The 23,055-nt window shown below is 41.5% G+C and overlaps 1 protein-coding gene across 1 annotated transcript in view; it reads right to left on the bottom strand.

Annotated features, from left to right (window-relative positions):
- LOC145405274 (rap guanine nucleotide exchange factor 6-like) overlaps nt 1-23,055 on the bottom strand; it is a 60,286-nt gene that overhangs the window by 11,206 nt on the left and 26,025 nt on the right. The window contains exon 3 of the mRNA XM_080276689.1: nt 16,804-16,931. Coding sequence (XP_080132815.1) covers nt 16,804-16,931 — 128 coding nt within the window. The remainder of the gene's footprint in view (nt 1-16,803; nt 16,932-23,055) is intronic.

Raw genomic sequence — 23,055 nt, 5'->3', positions numbered from 1 at the left:
TGCTCCCCCCGCCCCCTTTAGTGGGAGAAGCAACACTAGCGACCCCACCACACAAGGCTCCTCAGGTATGTTGACTATACGAGACAACCGGCAGGGGAAAGCTAATCGCATTATAGCCTCTCACACCACCCCAAGTTCAGACATTATCCCGGCCACGAGTACAACGCACCTCTGTGGCGTCATTACCACGTCCATTGCCAGCACCACAACGACCTCCCGCCATCACCACCACCACCAGCACACTCTTGCCTCTCATACTAATACACAACTATCACCCCTCTTAGACTGTGTTCCAGGAGGCTTGGTAAAACCTATTTCTCTGCGATTTATTATACACATTACACTTTGACATATCTTTTGTATTTTATCGATACTTCAATACAGATATTAACAGAAGAGGACTGGATGGTGTAAAGTGCAGAATGAGTCGCTAAAGAAGAGGTGTTACCAAGTCTTTACAGCCACCCTCCATCCCTCTTCCTATATCCCTATCTCCAGTCTCCCCATCCTCCATCTCTCCCCTCGCAGCCTATCTCACCACAGCCCAAGGAAGTAATAAAGAGCAACTTATGGGGAGCCGAGGTTATCCCAGTTTGCCTGTCACTTCCAGAGGGACTTTAGTTAATAGTAAGTGAACCTTTTTCCCCCTTTTTCCAAACACCTCTCCATCCAAATAATCCACAACCTCTTCAGCTCAGTTTTTGGGCAAGTGTCGTAATATCGGAGACCTGCTTTGACTAGTAACCAAGAAGATCCATTCCTACCTCATACTTAAAACTCATCAATTTCACGTAACCATAATACACTAACTAACTTTTGAGTGATCCAGTTCCTTCAGATGAAAACAAACCGACTAGAGTACTTCCCAATAAAGACGTCCATATCAATACGAATTTCTTCTGATTTTCCCCCTAGCATTACATGAACATTCTTCACGTCCCCAACGACATCGGGTGATTCTTAACCTGAAAGTCCCTCTGTTCGCGTTATAAAGGAAATTCCCCCACAAACTCTCACAACTTCCCCCATACAACGACCAAACTTTGCCCCAAAATTCTGCTTTACATATTACAGCCCAAGATTAATACTTTATAGGTTAAATGGTTTTAAAATATCGTTTGTGCATAAATAATAAGGGTATATATAAAGAAACTAATAATTCGACGATAAATTAAAGACAATGAAACAATGGTACTTCAAGGATAATAGCTTCTCCAAAGGTAGCTAAACAGTTTCGTCTGGAGATGGCAAGAGGAAAATGGAGGAAAAAAAAAAAAAGATATTCCTGGGGCCACTGGGTTTGAAAGGTAATATAAGATAGAGAGACTGACAGATAGGTAGATAAACTGACAGCTAGATGAACACTGATAAATATGTAGATAACCTGATGTGTGTGTGTGTGTGTGTGTGTGTGTGTGTGTGTGTGTGTGTGTGTGTGTGTGTGTGTGTGTAGCTCCATCTACGAACTATATCGATGTAACCACATGAAGGCGTCTCTCCAGCATACACATGAGTAGTAATAAACTGGAAAGGAAGAGGTAAAAAAGAGCCTCCTAAGCCCAAGAGGATACAGGACCTGGGCTGGTATAAGAAAGGTGGAAATACGACTAAACTTCTGTCATACAAGCCAATAAATTTTTCCATTTGTATGCAAACCTGGGAGGAGAGGAAGGAAAAGAGGGGGTGCGTCATGAATGAGGATGAGGAAGTGGAGGAGAACGACAAGGAAGAACTGGAGGAGGAGGAGGAGGAGGAAGAGGAAGAAGAATAGGAGAAGGAGAAGGAAGAAGAAAAAGAATAGGAAGAGGAGGAGGAGGAGGAGGAAGAAGAATAGGAGGAGGAGGAGGAGGAGGAGGAGGAGGGACAATGATGATGATGATGATGACGATAATGATGGGGAAAAGAGGGGTTGTTATACCTTTGATCCACAGACTAAAGCGAGAGGACACAGGAAACACATCTACCCATTTGGCTGAGTGAACTTGGCTAGTGATGTGCAAAACAAGCCTAGCTAAGACCCTCACAAAACAACCCGAAAAATGAAGGAAACGAAGAGGCAGAAATCGAAAACCCTTAGCCTACATTGAAGACAAAAAACCCAGAGAAGGGCAAATCAGATGAAAGAACCTGCAGAAAAAGTACCCCAATATTACTAAGAGCGTAAAAAAACAATGCAACAGAAAAAGGAAGTGGAAAATAAACGGAAAATACTGCAATTATTAGAGAATACGGAAAAAATACAGAACTGCACACCGGTATAACAGTGTCTGGGAATTGAGGAACGCTCGGCCTCTGGGAACGGGCTGCTAATGCTTGTCCAGAGTAACAAAAAAATAAAGTAAAATATAAAACAAAGAAAGTAGATAACTGGCTACATCGCTAATAAATATAAAAGAAGAAATGTACAGACTACACAAAAACGATTAATAAATATAACACACACACACACACACACACACACACACAACCAGCAAATTCGCAGAAAAACACAAAACGAAGAGAGAAAAAAAAGGCAGAAAACGGAGAGAGAAAGCGGCAGCAATTCAGGGGTAACTTTATGAGGGCGAGATTTACCGTAGGCATAAACTCAAAAAAGGGGGTACAAAATGCGAGTGAATGAGAGCGTCGGGCGTGGAGTCGGGCTGGGTCGGGAAAGATAATTAAATTTGACTTTGAAATTCGGGCTTGCAGTTGCATCGGGTGATTTTGCAATTAAAATTAACGCTGGGATTTTTTAAAACCTCGAGGCGGCTTTCTTCTTTTTCCCCCCTTTCACTATTAACCGTTCCATATCCGGCACATCCGATCCCATCCTTACTTACACAAACATACAAACACATACGTACAATTGCACACACACACACACACACACACACACACACACACACACACACACACACACACACACACACACACTTAAATTTTCAGCTCCTCTTCGTTTCTTTTCAAATGCATTGTATTCTCAAACTTCCGTCCCCCCTCCTCTCTCTCCATTGCTAATCGGCAGTAATTCATTCGACTGTGTATATATTCTCTCTTTCATTTCTTCTCACAGTGTACAGTATTTATCGATTTTTTCTTCTCTTCCCTTCCCCCCTCCCCCATCTTTCCATCAATAAGACATTCTTTCTCTCAGTTGCAATGTTTGTCTCTTCTCCTTATTTTCATTTTTTAATATTTTATTGTCCGTCCCTTTTCTCTGTTCATTTCATATTTCTCGTTGTTACTCTTTCTTTTCTTTCACTGTCTCTCCTTCCGTCCAGTCTTTGTTTTTCCTCTCTACTCGTTTCGTAACCTTTGACTTTCTCCTCCTTTCTCTTTTGCTTAAACTTTCATCTTCCTTCTGAGTCTTGATGTCTTTCTCCTTTCCCTTTCACTGGATTCTTCCATTTCCTCACTTTTCTTACCACCCTACCTTCTTCCTTCCTTTGTTCTCCCTCCCTGCTTGAGTTCTCCCTTCCTAGCTCTACGCTCCCGTTCCCTTCTGTTCTATCCCATCTACTTCCACTACTACTCTTCCTTCTTCTTGTTTTTCTGCTCCTCCTCTGTCTTCATGCCCGCTCTTTTCCCAGATTTTTATTACCCTGTTTCCCGGTTCGTTCTGTTTCTGTTTTCCTATCTCATCCATTTTTCTTAGATACATAAGTGTTTATCTATATCTATCTGTCTATCTAGAGAGAGAACAAGGGAGGTTCTCCATCCGTTTCACGCTCCCTTGCTTTACACTAGAGACGAAGTGAGCAACAGGATTCTCTCTCTCTCTCTCTCTCTCTCTCTCTCTCTCTCTCTCTGACAGCATCACCGATATGTGTCCTATCTCCTCTGTATATATCAATCATTCAATCAATTAATCGATCTGTTAATCGGTGTTTCAATCCATCTATCCATCCATCTATCTACCTATGTATGTATGTATGTATCTAACAGTGTGTCGGTCTGTCTGTCTATTTACCTACTCAGTCTCTCTTTTCCCCACGAAACCTATATTGCCCCTCAGGATCCAAGCTGATAATCCACCAGAGCAGGAATGATGTGCCAGTAGTAGAAAAAGAAAAACAACAAGAAGGAGAGCAAGAAAAAGAAGAAGAACAAGAAGGAGAGCAAGAAAAAGAAGAAGAACAACAACAAGAGCAAGAACAAGAACATAAACAAGGAAGAGGAGGAGGAGGAGGAGGGCAAAAAGGTCACAGATTCCACGAGCACCTTTGAACTTTCGCTTCCCTCTCTGACATTTTCTTGCCCTCATCCTCTTACCCTCAGAAACATCCTAAGAGGGACACAGCCACGTTTAATTTTTCAGACATGACGCTAAGTATAAGCAGAGTTACGCTTAGTTCCCCTTAAAATGTCTTCTATTATTTCGCTTCCTTCTCTCTCTACGGGGATAAGAGGGTCACGATGATGATGATGATGATGATTTTTTTTTTTTTTATACCCCGCATACTTCGTGACGCAATAGTGATGAGCTTCGTTTACTTTCCCCTAAGACATATTCTTTTATATCCTTTTCTTCTCGTTACTAAGTTCTTCTCCCTTCGGTTCGAGAGCTACATATGAAAGCAAAGTATAATCGCTTGAAGGCTGCAAAAATAAACTGAAATAAGAAGATATTACCGTCCTACTGTACGTGTTAACTTTCAACAGTGTCGCAAGGAAATGTGTCCTTAATGACCTAGAGCAGCTTGTACAGCACCCTACCCGTATCCCTGACCGCCTTGGAGAGAGCTCCAACATACTTGACCTCTTCCTCACAACTAATCCTTCTGCTTACTCTGTTAATCTTTTCTCTCCGTTGGGCTCCTCCGATCACAACCTTATTACCTTAACCTGTCCTATCGCTCCAGTACGGCCTGCGGACCCTCCAGGGAAACGTCGTCTCTGGCATTTTGGAGCTGCGGACTGGGAGGCCCTCAGGCAGTACTTCTTTGATTTTCCCTGGAATGATTATTGCTTCCATGGCCGTGAGCCATCTGAGTGTGCCTTGCGCATTACGGAGGTTATTCTCTCGGGCATGGAAGCATACATTCCTTTCTCATATCCTTTGACTAACGCAAGAAAGCCTTGGTTTAATCACGCTTGTTCTAATGCTGTCCGCAACAAGGAGAAGGCCTACAAAAGGTGCCGGAGCCAACCCACCCCTGAATCACATAATCTTTACGTTTCTGCCCGGAATCGTGCTAAGTCTGTTCTTCGCTCTACTAAAAATAATTTCATCCATACTAAATGCTCTCAACTCTCCAACTCGAATTCTTCTCGCTCCTTCTGGCACCTTGCCAAAAATCTTTCTAACAACTTTACCTCATCATCCTTCCCTCCTCTTTTTCTACTCTGATGGTTCTGTAGCTGTTTCTTCTACTGATAAAGCAGATCTCTTCGCACAGACTTTCTCCTCCAATTCCACCTTAGACGATTCCGGTGCTGTTCCTCCATCACTTCCCCCTCTGACTTCCTCATGGCTGACATTAAAATTTCTTCAGTTGATGTATTTTTCTGCCATTACTGGCCTCAGTACTAACAAGGCATATGGGCCTGATGGAGTCCCTCCTGTTGTTCTCAAAAACTGTGCTTCTGTGCTTACACCCTGCCTAGGCAAACTATTTCGCCTTTGTCTGTCAACTTGTACCTTTCCTTCTTGCTGGAAGTTTGCTCTCATTCAGCCAGTCCCAAAGAAGGGTGACCACTCCCAACCCTCCAACTATCGTCCAATTGCTTTAACGTCCTGTATTTCAAAAGTTTTCGAGTCAATTCTTAATAAAAAAATTTTAAGGCATCTTTCCTATCACAACCTTCTTTCCGATCGTCAGTATGGGTTCCGTCAGGGACGCTCCACTGGCGATCTTCTCACCAACCTTTCAGACTCCTGGTCATCCTCCTTTCGGGACTTTGGCGAAAGCTTTGCCATTGCACTTGACATCTCAAAGGCTTTCGATCGAGTCTGGCATAAATCTTTAATTTCCAAACTGCCCTCCTACGGTTTCTATCCTTCTATCTGTGCCTTCATCGCTAGCTTCCTTTCTGGTCGTTCTATAGCCGCTGTCGTAGACGGCCATCGTTCTTCTCCTAGATCTATCAACAGTGGTGTTCCTCAGGGCTCTGTCCTATCACCAACTCTCTTCCTTTTATTCATCAATGATCTTCTAAGCTGTACATCTAACCCTATCCACTCATACGCTGATGACTCCACCCTTCATCTTTCCATTCGGTTCCCGCAACGCCCATCTCAACAGTTACTTCAAGAAACAAGGGATGAGGCTATGGCACACCTAATGTCTGACTTGGCTCATATCTCTGACTGGGGTAAAAATAATATGGTTGTCTTTAATGCATCTAAGACTCAGTTCTTACACCTATCAACCCGACAAAATCTTCCACAGGTATACCCACTAATGTTTAATAATATTCAGATTAATCCTGCATCATCCTTGAACATGCTTGGGGTTTCATTTACTCGGGACTTATCTTGGAAAGATCATATTACATCTCTTGTAAAATCTGCTTCCAAGAGATTGGGTGTAAGCCGACTCCGCTCTTTCTTTACCCCTGCACAATTGTTGACTCTGTACAGGGGTTTGATCCGCCCCTGTGTGGAGTACAACTCTCATGTGGGGAGGCTCCCCACATACAGCTCTTCTCAATAGGGTGGAGTCAAAGGCTTTTCGTCTCATTAACTCTCCTCCTCTTACTGACTCCCTTCAACCTCTGTCTCTTCGCCGCACTGTTGCATCTTTATCTCTTTTCTATCGCTACTTTAATGGTCACTGCTCCTCTGAACTGTCTGCTTGCATTCCTCCACCTCTACGACGGGCGCGTAGCACCTGTCTGGCAGCAAACTCTCATCCCTTTTCTGTCCAACTCTCTAATGCAAGAGTTAACCGTTACTCCCAGTCTTTCATTTATGCAACAGGTCAGCTCTGGAACTGTCTCCCTCTGTCTGTATTTCCTCCTGCCTATGATCTCCAGTCTTTCAAACGTAGTGTGTCCAGGCATCTCAAAATGATCGGATCTTGAATTTGGCTCTCTATTGTATTTTGTTTTTCTCTTGGAGGGAACTGTTACTGCGGGCTCATGGCCTTTGGTTCCTTCTTCCTCGCATAAAAAAAAAAAAAAAAAAAAAAAAATCAAAATGTATATAGCATACAAATAGCGATGCACCTAAAAAAAATTAATAAAATATAGATTATAACATCCACATAAGGAGAAAGACTTGCAAGAATCCATGTCCCTCTCTCGCAGTACTATCCTCCCTTTGCGACAGCAAAAAAAATTCTCCAGGAAAAACTGATACCAGGCTAACCAAAGCCTGAGGCTTTTTTTATTATACGACACTTCCAACCTGGGACGACATTCCAGTTTTATTCTCCTTACCGCTGAACGATTTTATCCAACTATGGAAAAGTCTCTCCAACTGAAAGGATTATTGAAGACAATATCCAATACTTCCAGCTCGAAAATCCCTTTAAAGATAACCAAAATCGCTTAGCGACAGCAATAACTGGAGCATCGTGGAGATGAAGTTAAAAAACTTTCTCTCTCTTCCTCCCTTCAGGCAAGCACATTCCAAGCCACCCCCCCCCCCACCCCACCTCCAAAAAAAAAAAAATCCCCTAGAAGAACAAATGGTCTGGCCCCAAACCTGAGGCCTATGATTAAATATCATCCTTATTTTCCCCTTACAAGACTCAGGGTGAAATTCTATCAAGGACGAAATTGAGTCTGTTCGTGGAAGATTCTTTTTTATCCGCCGCCTCCTTCCACGGAATACCCACGACTCCAGCACCGCCTCGGGAGCTGTCCTGAACATAAGGGTACTGACAGCTCCCAGTCGCCCTTACACCCTTCGCTACCAGAGATTTCCCATAGCATTAATAAAACTGTCTGGCTGCAAGAAGAATAAATTTTAAAAGGAAACACCCACACTTATGGGTAAATTCATTCACGGATTTTGTCACACTTCGGTACTGGAATCTGGATAATGTCACCCTAGAAAACTCTCGTCAACTAAAGGAATATAGGGCATGTCACTAATCCTTTCACAAAACTTATTACACATATACAACGCCAGACGATCGAATTCAGCAGTGGAAAACTCCTGGCGATCAAAAGGTCATGGGCAGAAGCTAGTCTGAAGAGAAAGACGCCCCGAACTGAAAGGCTGAAAGAAGACCATTTCTAACCCCTTCACTACAAGGTGTTCCCATTAAGCAAAAGAAGAACATGAAATTAAAAGGAAGCAAATAACAAGAGAGTATCCTACAGAGGGGGCTAATTCCGAGACCAAGAAGAGCTAACAGATTGTATCGCTTTACTGGGTTGCAGAAGTTGTGAAGTAATATCAGCTTATCACGCAAGTCTGCAGGCTAACACATTCTCTCCCACAAACTTTAATCATGAAGCCCCATGTTTCTGGGTTTAATACAGTCTCCAGTATAACACACAGCATTCCTTCATACCTAAAATATTTGGTGTTCTTGTATGAGCAAGTGCATTTTTTCTCGTTTGACTTTTTTTTTTTTTTTTTTTTTTTTTTTTTTTTTTTTTAAAATGTGTCCGACTCTGGGCATAGGCTTCACAGCCTGCTATCAAGGCCCATCAGTCCTCCTACATACCATACACCTCTACATGTCACCACTTCGGCGCTAACACCCACCGTCCATATTGAATACATGCTAGGGCTGTCTCATACAGGACTGGTGTATTGGTATTAGCGGGGGTATTTTTACGACATGTCGGCGGGTCTTCTGGTAGATCAGTAAAGCCTGATTTAATGAAATTCAAATCCTTAAACTGGTCCCTGCCCCAGCCGGGATTTGAACCTGGGACTTAATATAGTATGCCTGCATAAGAAAAATATATATATTAAAAATTCAAAATGACCATGAGGATGACGATGACGATGAAGATGACGATGTCTTCTATTATTATTATTACTATTTCTTTTTATTGTTATTCTTATTATTCTTATTATTATGAAGCCGACGACGACGATGACGAAAATGACAGTAATGACGATGATAACAGTTTACCAGAAAGACAAAACAAAAAGTTGCAAGATGAAAAGGAAAAGGAGGAGACGGAGGAGAAGGCTAAGGAGTCTGAGCTAATATTTCTTAGCTCATTATGGAGGCCACGCTTACAGGTTCATTAGCAAGCCGTCAACTGCCAGGAAGCTATCCATCACTGCTACGCTCTAAATGGTTGCCTTTCTTACAACACTACACCTCACTACACTACCTCGACATTATGCTACACTACACCTCATTACACTACAACTTACAACACCACACTACAATACACTAAACTACATCTTACCACAGTGCATTACCTACACTACATTACACACACCTCATCACACCATACTACACTCAACATGGTTATCTCTCTCTCTACACATTACATCACATCACAGTGCACCATAAGGCACCACTCCACCCCACACCTCATTACACCACGCCACATTCTACATGGTTATTACGCTCACCACACTTCACCACAACACTTCACACTCTACCAGACTCTCTCTCTCTCTCTCACACACACACACACACACACACACACACACACACACACACACACACACACTAATTAGGAGAACCATCATCAAAGGTCCCAGTCAAAATGAGCCACACTTCCACTAACTCATCAACCAAGCTTCCAAAATTCTCTTTATCCCACACAGACCCTAGTTTAGCAAGGCTCATCCCTCTTATCCCCTTCCACCACACCCAATCCCCTCGAAACACTCACTGCCCTTACACACTACACAGATAATTAACCCCATTTGTGTTGCTTGATACTCATGCTCTGGTCTTGGAACCTTGATATATTTTCTTTATAACTGATTCTAATACAGTTCTTAAAAAATGGGTGAATTAATGAAGCCTACAAGGACACTGAGGTACATATGAAAAATGAGGTATTTTGTTCTTAAGTCACTGTTATACAAGGTTCTCAGCTTAGCACGGCTCATCCCTTTTAACTTTTTCCACCATACCCAACCCCTCAATACGCTATTCCCGGCCCTAACACCCTAGACAGATAACTAACCTTTCTCTTCTATTTTTATAAGGTTAAGACTAAATATTTCCCTCTCTTTTGTATTTCTCGATAACCATACCTAAATACTGCAACCTTAATGTGACTTATACAGTAAATGAAAACTCTGAAAGCTGAGAAATATTAAGTTACTGGGTGATTCGTTACTGATATTTTAAGACGGCTCCTCTCCTGTTTCTGGATAATCATGCATGAACGGTGGAACCCTGATTAATTTTAAAAAAATAAAAATAAAAAGTTGATACAGTGAGGGCTGTATATGAAAACTGTGATACCTGAGACATACAGAGTAACTGATAAGCAACTGCAATCTTTTTCACAATTAACTCTCTCTCTCTCTCTCTCCAACCTACCATTATCAACGGCAATTTCCCTGCCTAGGTACCACAACCACCACTTCGACAAAGTACATCCACAAATGATACAACAATTGGCCAATTACACGTACCTTCAGCTCTTCATCTGGAACTACACTAACCTACAAATAATCCTTTTGGTGATTTCCCTGTGGCAAGGAAAATCGTCTGACGTTAGCTAGAGTAAAAAAAAAAAAAAGTGTGTCGTCTGCTTAAGTTTAAAGGTTAATAGAGAAAATTTTTTAACTCTCAGAGGCCTCAGGTGGTCTTCCAGCAGCTGGTAAAAACATCAAACATTTACCACAGAGAATAAAGCCGTCAGCAGAATCTTACAGGTAAAGCACGATATATATATATTTTTTTTTAACTCAGACCAGTCACACGTAAATCATCTATCGCTAAAAACAGTAAAATAAAAAAAACTGTAAGCAAGGTTTAAGGGTCAGCTGCGTTACTACGATGATGCTTCCGCCATGCGATTTTTATTCTGCTTAAGGGAGACCTCCGGTAGTAAAAGCGTTAAGGGGTCGAGAGTCTCCCCACTTTACGCATTAGACACACCCATTACGCCTCTAAAAACCCACATTAGGGAGGAAGGAGGGATGGGGAAGGTAGACCAGGCGTGCTCCTCCCCCTCGCCTCTTTGTTTTTGTTCGCTTGCTTTGTTCCGTGATTCTCTCTCTCCCTGTCCCCCCCCCTCTCTCTCTCACCTTTTTTCTGTCATATCTCCTTTTTTAAAATTCAGTCTGCCACCATTTTTTTTATTTCCCTTTCATTCACTTCCCTCCACCGTCCCTCAACCTGTAAAGTAATTTTCACCTCCTCTCGTCTCCTACTCCTCCATCTCTCCTCACTTTCCTTCTTTCCCCCTCTCCATCACTTATCTCAACTACTGCCACCGCCCCTATATCGCCCACTCTCCTTTCTACCAACAGACTCCCTTGTTCCATTCTCTTTCTTTCATCTGCCTCCCTCCTCCCTTCAGTCTTTCCATCTCTATGTCTCCTTCACTCCCACCATCGATCCTCTGCCTCCCTCTTCTCTTTACATTCTCCCTCTCTCCATCACCACTTTCTCAGTTCCCCACCGCTACCCCTTCCCTCCTCTCTTTCCATTCTTTCCTCTCACCATCGCTCCTCTCTATCTCCATCCCCACCGCCACTCCTTCCCTCACATCTCTCCATCCTTTCCTATCACCACCACTATTCTCCATCTCCACCCCCGCCGTCACTCCTCTTCTTCCTCCTCTCTTTCCACCCTTCCCTCTCTCCATCACTCCTCTCCATCACCACCACTCCCCCGTCAGGAGTGAGAATGTCCGTGAGAGTCGACTTCCCGCTTAATTGTTATGGCTGGCGCTAAAACTCTCATTTTACTGGCACACGTATCGGCAGTTTAGCAGTAATTACTCTGCCAGTGCCAACATTACCTCAGGGCAGCCATGGGTCACCTTCGTAAAACACACACACACACACACACACACACACACACACACACACACACACACACACACACACACACACAAAGTGGCGCGGCAACTGTTTTATTGTTATAATTATAAAGAAAGGATAAAATATGAAAGGAAACGCATACATTCGAAAGATATGAAAGTCAAACATGAATTATATACACCGTATATATATATATATATATATATATATATATATATATATATATATATATACAGTATATATATATATATATATATATATATATATATATATATATATATATACATATATATATACATATATATATACATATATATATATATATATATATATATATATATATATATATATATCGTACGAAAGATAGGAAAGCCATAAACACATTTAATCACCTGGGGAATGAAAAACAGAACCGCTGCTTAGTTTTCTTGTAAAAAAAAAAAAAAAAAAAAAAACGACGGAAAAAAAAAAAAAAATTTCCAAGGATAAGACAGCCAAAACCATCATCCGTGATTCCTGGGGTGAACTCCCAAGTGTATGAGAGCGTGTTAGGCCGTGTTAAGCCCGGCACTGCTGTTGGTACGGCCAAATGTTTGCACAATTGTAGCCCGATGTGAAGGCAAGGCGTTGGCGCTTATTTAACGCTTTGAGCGATACAGTTTCCTTTGGCTTCATAATATCTTGTGGTGTTCATCGAGACTGATTCAAAATGGACACAATTTCAGTATGTGGACTTAATTTTTCAACTGACTTTTACGTTTTCTCGCAATCAAATAATATCCCTGTGGGTATACAGAACGGAAAAACATATTAATAATAATGATAATAATACTAATAATAAATCCCAACCCCAATTCCCACCTAAAAGATGGCCTAACGTAGGTACCAGAAACAAAGAAACTAAAGAATAAAACTGACATAACTATAAAACCAGCGAAACGGCCCACAAAATCTTTCACACATCATTTAAGCCTGTGGAAACCTTTCCTGGTTCCAGATCACAAATAAAAGCTTAACAGATAGATAGATAGACAGACAGACAGACAGATAGATGGATAGAGATAGACAGATAGACAGACAGACCGACAGGGAAACATACATACACATAAATATATACACAGAGACAAGACATGCAGACACAGACAGACAGATAGACAGATAGACTGATTGATATAGGTTGAGAGCAAAGTCACAGTGGAGTATAAGCCCCTAAACATCACGTCCCTCACACCACCACACCACAAAATACATAACCATACACGGGTACACCTCATACACAACGTTAACTCGAGTAACACCTTACACCACACACTGCCACACGACCAAACCATACACTACGACATTATTACACTCATCCTACTCTAACTTGGCCTAAAACTGCCAACTCTCCATCCTAAAGACTGAGCTGTAACATACTGATTAACAAAAGAATATAATCCTAGTCACGGAGAAGTGCTTTGGAAAGGATGATGCTGAGCTGTAGAACTGTCCTTTTCTGCCACTAGGTTACCGGAAATAACAGCTGAAAAAAGGAAGAAACTCTGGGCCGAATTAAGGCGAAAAGAGTATGTCTCCCACCACACACAGGAACACCTCATCTTGCTCATTTCAAACACCCGGTATAAAAGTGAGATGCGAGGGTGTGAGAGGAAGCCAGCATCAATCGGTGTTTATTTATGTGACACACAGCGTGACTGGGACTTTCCGGTGGCCGCGATTGAGGTACACTGCTACTTCCGGGATGATTAGGTGTGGTGGTGTGGCGGTGGTAGTGATGATGGTAGGTGTGGTCATAATGGTGATTGTGGTCCTTGTGATGGTAGCTGTGTGTGTGTCTGTGGGGAGGAAGTAGTGGTGGTAGAGTGTGGTAACGGTGGTAGTGGTGATGCTATGTGTTGTTGTGGTGGTGACTGTGGAAGTTGTGATGGTTGTAGGGGTGAAGGAGGTGGTATGGCTTCGAGATGGCATAGTTTTGGAGAAGGTAGTTATGGCGATAGCAAAAGTGACAGTGGCAGTAAGGGTAGTGATGCTGACAGTCATGGTAGTGGGAATCACGAGTTTGCTGTTTTGGTAGCTACGATGGTGAAGGTAGCTACTTGTGATAGCTGTGTATACTTATATAATGCTTAGTGCAGGAAGTGTAGGAATGAATTAGCAATGACTGACTGGATGATGGATGGATGTAATGAACGATGAAGGTTGTACAAATGATATTATTCAGGTGGTACCGGACGAGGTAAAGAATATGCCAAAGACAAGCTAAAGAATGCCAGTATTTGTAACTCAAAACCACACCCATTCAAGCTAAATCACACACACACACACACACACACACACACACACACACACACACACACACGATGATGAATTATTTAATCTGACTGCTACTCCAATGTCAGAACAAATTAAACTTCCGGGGTAGAAAATACTGAAAAATAAATATCCCGGAGTTATGTGAAGCATAAACGAGAGAGAGAGAGAGAGAGAGAGAGAGAGAGAGAGAGAGAGAGAGAGAGAGTACAGATAACAAGAGTCCTGTTGACCCATTACGAGGTTAGTTGTTGGAAAAATTGCTAATTCTACTCAGATGCAAGCAATGTATAAGAGAAAAGGCCAGACAAGAGGATGGCTCCTTCACAATCTCATTTGTTTATCTCTTCTCGTAACTCCACATGCTCCACTCACTTCTACTGCTCGCTCTTCTCGACATGTGTCCATCCAACAAGGTCCATTTTTTTTTTTTCTTTTTTTTTAAGAATGCAACAACATATGCAAGTATTGTGGAGTCCTTATATGCGAAGAGAACCGAGCAACTAAGTTCGTTGTTTGCCACTGTGTTAAAGTCCAACACCCTCGAGAACTATGCCGGCGTGAGCCAAGCAAGAGTGGTATGAAAATAGCAAGTCCAAACACATCCACTTTATACTGGTCTCCCTGGGATACGCCTGCTCCCGAAGTTTCCCATTCAGAGAAAACGACAATAATTCCCCAGTAACAATATTGTTGTCTGTTTGCCACTGTCGCTGAGTTAGGAAATATGCTGTAATTACTGCAACAATGAAGAGAAACAATCGGCTTTTGTGGACCCCAAAAGAGCAGACGAAGAATAAAAAAATACCTCTCACAATTCCATCGTGGTAAAGGTTCTAATCATTTCGTAATTACCGTTCCAAGAAGCTTGCCAAAAGAATGCCGTCACAAATTCATTTATTATCAGTTAACTTCTTTACGTAAGATTTGTATTTCTAGGACGAAGGATTAGAGATCACAGACACTTTCCATGATTCTCGTTCTTCCTCTACAGTGAAAGAGGAAGGTACCGTAGATTCTATGTTCATGAGATCTGGCTGCGTGATAAAGAGAACTAAACCATTTTATGTATAGAAGGAAACATCTCCATCTCTTATAAAATAGAATAAAACATAAATCCAAGTGACTGGTGGCTACACGTGAACAATTTTCCCCACAGGGCTTATCTCTCGAACCACAACCAGCCAGCCTCCGCCATCTATTGAGCACAGCTAGAATTGTCGCAACCTTGAAACTCCCTTGTTGCAAAATGAGTTTGTTTACGAACAATATTGTGACAACATACAATACTATCTATCAAACAGACAAACCAAGGAAAGTTCAATAATATATAGGCAGCTTTGCAGAGCGTTATCTGTTAAAAAAAGAAAAAAAAAAAAAAAGTCATGAACAGATAATAGGGGGCAATCCATCATAAACCTGGACCTTGAATTTTTCTGAGAACTGAACATTAAACAGGCTCCACCGATGACATTCTAAATGCTGAATAAAAAAATAAAAAAAATAATGGAAACTCAATAAACGTACACAGAACATACAAGATAGTGGTTTGGCACCCCTTTAGAAATATTTAAGTAGTCCCTAACAGGTAACAGAAAATTCAGAGCCATACAGTCTTGGAAGAAAACGTATAGCTATGAAGGGGTAACATTATTATTCGACTTTGCCCATTCATTTTGTCGCAACTCCAGTGATCTCTTCTAAATCTGTAAACTATGTACAATTTCAGAACAAAAATGCTTCAGCTTGAAGCTATAAACATGAACCAACGTAATCTAAAACAATATGAACCATAAATAACCCAATTCCAATCAAAACTGTTACCTGTCCAGTATAAATTGTTCCGACTATTAGGAAGGCCACTGCAAACTGTATTCATGCTACTATCACAGGATTTAATTCACCAGAAGAGAATCTTAGAGGTCACGTGGTTAAAAACTATATCGATGAATGCTTGTGTTGCTACGAACGCACCTACCTATTATACTCAAGCTAACATCAGACACTTATTAATTTGAAGGAAATCCTCGTTCAAGAGGCAACAAAACAAACGTACTATACTTTCAACCTAAACTCTAATTTCAAGTATGATAAACTTGATACCACAGTCGTGTACCTTGAAGCAATGACTAAGACTCACTAAAGCGCGTTTATTTTAATTTCAAACCCCTTTCAGCTCACTTGATGGCTGACCAAGAGTAGCAAGACTGGAGGGTAGATTTGACTAGCAACCAAGAAAACTCTTGCCTACCACAACTAAATAATTATTTAAAATGTGAGGCCCGGCCACTTCAGTGGTCCCCTTTAACTCGAATAAAATAATTTGGTCATGGTCTAAGTGAAATGAAAAATGTCATAGGAGTATAGGGATTTAAAAAAAAAAAAAAAAATCAGACGTACAGTAAACAGTGTGCGCGATTGTGTAAGAAAGTCCCAATTTTTTAGTCATTTATGGAACACCTGCAATAATTAGATGTGATCAGCAAGAACACTACATTACAATGCAAAGTCAGCAATGAAACAATGGTCAGAGATTCTATGACTATTGCCTGCTAAAGAAACTATCATAAAAAATGATGGTTCTGTCCACACTTTCGCGCATCCAGTTTTAATAATATGGTGCTAATACTCACCAGTAGAGGATGTCGTTGGCGTAACACATCTGATATCTGACCGTGCGACACAGGGCCCTGAGAGCGGGTTCTCGGAGCCAACACAGGGCCTCCATACCACGCAGGGTCCCATAGATAGTGTCCAGCTCCTGTAGGGGACAAAAAATTAAGGCTTAGATGAAAGAAGTGGATATAAGGCTAAACAAGAAATGAGTGATAACCATTATACGTAATAACATGTGAAATATTGACGGACGAGTTGATACTGAATGACTGGTGAGTGAATGATGGATATACGGCGAATAAGTGACTAATGAGTGATATGTGAGTAAATATATATAATCGGTCATATACTTGCCAATCCAACGCGAAACGCACTGTTCATATTTAACTATAGGCACCGTGACGTCATTTTCATTTATTCTGTCTACGACCAGACGATTATCTTCAGCTTCATAGAGGTTTTCTGAACTAAATAGATTAGCCAAAGTCTTTATCAGCTTATTCAGTATGAGATATTGACAATAAATTTGTCAATATCTCATACTGAAATACAGTTATCGTACTGACAGGGTCAAATGACCAGAGGTTAAACAATCCTTTATGATGACACGTATATTTGTTCATTCTTGCTGTTACCAGATATAGTTATTCAGGTCAGAAAAGCCCTTATAAAATGAAGGAGTTAATAATGAGGGCTATATCTAACCCTCCAGCTAACAACGTATTCCCAAAATTAGAAAGGATAAAATCGTCTGGAGTTAACAAAAAATATACGGCAATGAAGGCTATATTAATCCCTCCAGTTTACTTTTCCCCTACGTAGAATAGAATCATTTGAAGCTAGCAAAAATAATTAAATATACAATGTGCTGTCGGAATGAAGACCTTAAAGGAAAAAGTCGGGTCCAAATCTCCAAGAGGACAGTGACTCAGAAATCGAGGTCAGACCAAAATACACTGGCCACGAATCATCCTCTCTTATAAACGTCAAGATGTTTTCCTCACACGGACAAGACCACAACTTGACGAAGTCGAAGCCCCCCCCCCCTTCCCAGATCCCAGTTACAGCTCGCCCCTCCCCCTTCCCCAACAACCCCCCTCGCCTACAGCCTTCCCATCCCATACACACACCCTGTTGATTTGTTCAACGTAACAGCGCGCTACCCTATTAAGTCTGAATATTTTGCGCCAACATATGATTCTATTCAGCTATTGAGGGCCCATGCTGAGAAACAGGCGGTATGTAATTCCTCGAAAAGGTCGATCTCCCCCCCCCCCTCCAAAGTCAAGAAAACCATCTGAAGACAGCGAGAAAAAAATAAAATGCAGCACTTGACTGAAAGTGCTGACTCCCAACAGCCTGCCTCGCCCCCCCAAACACACACACACACACACACACACACACACACACACACACACACACACACACACACACACGAACTCATCCTACCATCACATACACACCCAAACAACATGCCCAAACCCCTACAAACCCTCTCTGACCCCCATACAAAACCTACCTCCACCCCAACACGCATAGTCCAGAACATTCACCTCCGGGCTACTAGGGGACGCCGCCCCCTTCTGGTCCTCTTGCAAGCTGTATGAATGGCGCAGAGTGAGGGGAGGGGCCGACATGCTCTGTACGTGTCCGTCTTCCTTTCCTGCGCACCTCACCTACCCCTCTGAACTTCCTCTTTATATACCTGACATCAACACTAACCTTTAATCTCCTTAACACAGTCTACTTTCTCTCTCCCACTACCGTCAGGCAATTTTGTACAACCTATATTTGGGAAAACCTGCTCTAATTATGGCCATTTTTTTTTTTTTTTCATTCTCTGCCCATCTGCATTTTCCAACTTTCAAGCTCCTTTTACATCTATGATAAATTCTAACCCTTCATTCCTGCTGCCGACTCAGGATTATTTCTGCAGCTTAAGGTTTGGCTGCCATGCAATACCCCAGACCAAACATTAATATTCTGTGCATATACACATCTTTTGCCCTTCAAGCGCTCTTTACACCTCCCACCGATTATTCTTCTAATTTTTGCCACCTCCAGATGATTTTATTGTCTACAACCCTTTTTTTTTGTCATCTGCCTACCTATGAGTCTGCTCCTGAAGCCCCTTTTTACACTTAATTTCGAGTTGGTTCTTTCATTCTTGCCACCTCCAGACGATTTCGTTCCTGCTGCAGACAGACGATATTGCGCAGCTTAGGGAGAGCATGCGCTGAGGCCAACTTTTTCACCTTCTGCGCACACAACACCTCCATTTCTGTCCATCCTCTTTATACACCCGATATCGATCCCACAAACTTTATCCCCGGCACAACAATGACAGCTTTTGTGCATCACTCTTACTACGACCTGACGATTTAATTCAACTGAACGGTACACGGAGCTACCCATCATTACTTCTGCGCATGTCCACTAATACTCTTCCTTGCCATAGATCTCATGGGAAGATGGACATTACCTGTTTTTGCCGCAGCCAGATCTTTTTTTTTTTTTTTTTTTTTCAGTCATGCGCATCACCATGTCACATTTTTATCTTTTGCGCACCTCCACTTCTGCCTTTCCTCTTTACACACCCCGCATCGATCCCAACCTTTAACCTCTTCAATATGATGCGATGGTGTCATTATTGTTATATTTCTTCTGTTGTTTTATCCATTTGAAGGGAGACTCTCTTCATGGCAAGGTTAGAATCAGTATCTCATTTTTCAATCCGGTGGCTCTTTTTTGTCTTCGTCTATTCTTCCTTAGTAAACACCTCCAATTATATGCGAATAAAATCATAAACTAAGATCGTCTGGGGGTAGTGTGAAAGAAAAAGTGAAATAAAATACTGAACTTCGCCATGGCAAGGAATGGGTTAAGTCTGATACAATGAAGTGTTTGTTTGTATCACCTTCTTGCCAACATCAGACGAATTTACTAGGCAATGAACTGACCCACCAGCGTATTACTATTATTATTATTATTATTATTATATTATTATTATTATTATTATTATTATCATTATTGTTATTATCAATATTATTATGTAAGCTCTGCCGCACAGCTAAAGCTTCTGAATTTCTTTTACTGTTCTATCAAGAAAAGCAGAAGCAGACGATATCCTGAAAAAAAAAAAAAAAAAAAAAAGCTTTGTAACAGGCAGGGAATAACTTCTTCCAGGGAATCGAGAGAAAATTAAAGTTCCCTTAGTGTGCTACCCTCTCTCTCTCTCTCTCTCTCTCAATTCCTGCTACCACAAAACGTGTCCTTCCGATCAGGAAAGACTTTTAAGACTAGAGAGGGTGGATATACTCTTCACTCCCACCTTCACCATGATGGACGTCTCCTGGGATGAATGAACCTGCCTGACATTAGCTGTAACAATATGAAAAAGGACATTGTCTAGCTGAAGAGAGCTGAACAAGCGAATGTATTAAAGTTGACCCTAATATATTATTCCTTTACTATTCGTCACTTAATCCACTGGAGGTAAAGAATATTAAAAATGAAAGGATAAATGGAAAGAAAAATTTATGGGCGGTCTGTCAATTCCCAGGATGTGGCTAAAAATAAAAAAGTTTCCAGTGAACGGCTACGGGATATTACATTTCCTTTATACACACACATCTCCAGATTTTCTCTTACAATCATTATCTATCTATCTATCTATATAATATATATATATATATATATATATATATATATATATATATATATATATATATATATATATATATATATATTTTCACTGGGCATGCAGTCGATACTTCTCTCACTTTCGTAGTTTTTCTTTTCTTGATTTTGGATCTTTTCGTCACGTGGGAAGAACAGACAGGCAGGCAGGTTTGAAGTTAGAAGGCAGACAGCTTATGTATGGTAGGTCAACAGGTAGGTGTGTACGATAGGTAAATATGTAGCCAGGCAGGTAGGCAGGTTGGTATGTAGGTATGGAGGTAGGCAGGTGCTGTAGTTCAGTAAGTACGATAGCTATGGATTAAGTAGGTAAGTAGGTACGTAAGTAGACAGTACAAAAAAATGGACAAAGGTATAGATTGGTATGGTAAGTACGTAGTATGCAGAAATGTAGGTACGTAGCTGGATAGACACAGAGAGATTGATAACAAGATAGATAGCATTCATTCACACCACAGCCAGTCAACTTTCACCTTTCCCTTTATGTGTGTCTGTGCGAATGCCTACCTTGCTCTCTTCACCTCTCCTCTGGTTTCGTTACCTCTCTCTCTCTCTCTCTCTCTCTCTCTCTCTCTATTTCCCCTCTTTCCATCTTTTTCAGCTTTCAGTTCACTCCGTTACCCTCTTCCTGATTTTTCATTTTTTAACTCACGCTCCTTCCCCTTCCCCTTTCTGCATGTCCTTTCTCCCCAATTTACATCTCGCATTCCTCTACTTCCTCATACATTCAGTCTCTCTCTCTCTCTCTCTCTCTCTCTCTCTCTCAATTATTACCACTGCCCCTCTTCATTCCCTCTTTCTTCCCACTATCGTCCATCTCTTCCCCTCATTCTCTCTCATATTTCATTTCTCCTTTCCATCTCTCTTCCTCTTCATTTATTAAACCTCTCCTTTGTCCATCCTCCCTCTCCCTCTCCCTCTCTCTCTCTCTCTCTCTCTCTCTCTCGCACTGATTAACCTCTGCCCTTCTTCATTCCCTCTTTCTTCCCACTATCATCCATCTCTTCCTCTCGCTCTCTCTCACATTTCTTCTTTCCAACTCTCTTGCTCTCCAATTAATAACCCCCCCCCTCTCTCTCTCCACATATTAACACCCCTCCCCCCACATCCTCCTCCTCCTCCTTCTCCTGATTCATCTCTTCTTTCCACTTCATTTCTCCCTCTTCCTTCTCCTCGTCCTAATTCGTCTATTCTCTCCACCTCACTTCTCCCACCTCCCCTTCCTTCTCCTCCTCGCTGTTTGCACTGTGTCTGTCAGTGTTGCAAGCAGAAGCAGCCACGTCCCAGCAATTGCAAGACGTGATCAATAACTTCACACCAACCACCACCACCACCACCCAGTTACTTGCTCTTGCTCTTGATGGAAATTGGCCTCTTCCTATCGTTAATTAAGATTGCAAGTACCGGTATCTATAATTTTGCTATATTCTTTTTCGTTTTTGTCAGGCCGTCATAAACATTATTACTATTATTTCCTTTATTATCACTGTCAACTTCCTCCTCAAATTAATTTTGGCGCAAACAGGCTATGATTCCGATCTAAGAAGTGACTGGAGGTTTCGCTATCAGGTAAAAAACTGCCAAGGACGAAGGGTAGTCTCCTCCGACTTATATGATCTGGATAAGACAGTTTAGCCTTGAATCCTCACGTCGTTCCGAAGGTGTTTAAGGGAATTGCTTTTTAATTAAATTTACAAGAAAGGACTGTTAAAGGTGAATGGCCAAGAAACAATTATAATCAACTTAGTATGTTTTCCCATTTTAATTCATTCTTGTAACCTCCAGACAACCGTATTAAACTTGAAAACGGCCTCCAACAGCGAAGAATTTAAGCTGTCTTCAAGCAGAGTCAGACTGAAGCTATGTGTTCTGTCAGGTGATTAAGACCTACCTGTAGCTTAAATTCTAAATCTCCATACGACTTTTATTAAACTCTGAAACGACCTCTCGCAGTGAAGGACTTAAACTGCCTTCAAACGCCATCAGACTGAAGGTTCTCTGTTCTGTGGCAGGTGATTCACGGTCAATAATATCTCTGTTGGTTCACCTTTAACAACAACAGTGTTCACTCACCAATATTCTTAGGAGGGGTAGTACCCTAAGCCGATTGCGTTCTGTAGAGACCTAGGTTGTAAAGCGCTGTAATACTCTGACGCCACTTGTTTGATTCATTCTATCTCCGAGCGCGTTGAAAGAGGTTTGGGATTTTTCGAAATGGAGAGGCACACAGTACACCAACCACACAAGTCCGATCCCCGGAGACTGCATTACAGTAGCGCGAGGGAGAAATTGCCTAACATCAGGGTTACTCTCTTCAGTGTGATGCGTACCATACTTTTTGCTTTATTCTAATCTCTAGACGATCTGTTTTAACTTTACAGGGGGCATCCGGCAGTGAACAATTTAATGAAGGCCAAATTTGACCCTTCCAGTTCGAATAATCTCTCCTAAGTTGAGTAAAATTTTATGAGGATAGCAAAAAGAGTAGAAAAAAAGGGGAAAAAAAAAAAAGCAAGACATCTCGGTACTGCAGTAGAATGGGGGAGAAATTGCCTAACATCAGGGTTAAG

This window comes from Coenobita brevimanus, chromosome 66 (genome assembly GCF_032717465.1).
Source record: "Coenobita brevimanus isolate Jiangsu-jjx chromosome 66, ASM3271746v2, whole genome shotgun sequence".
In the NCBI taxonomy this organism is placed as follows: domain Eukaryota; kingdom Metazoa; phylum Arthropoda; class Malacostraca; order Decapoda; family Coenobitidae; genus Coenobita; species Coenobita brevimanus.
The sequence above is the reverse complement of the archived record's forward strand: the minus strand, read 5'-3'. Positions and strand labels throughout refer to the sequence as shown.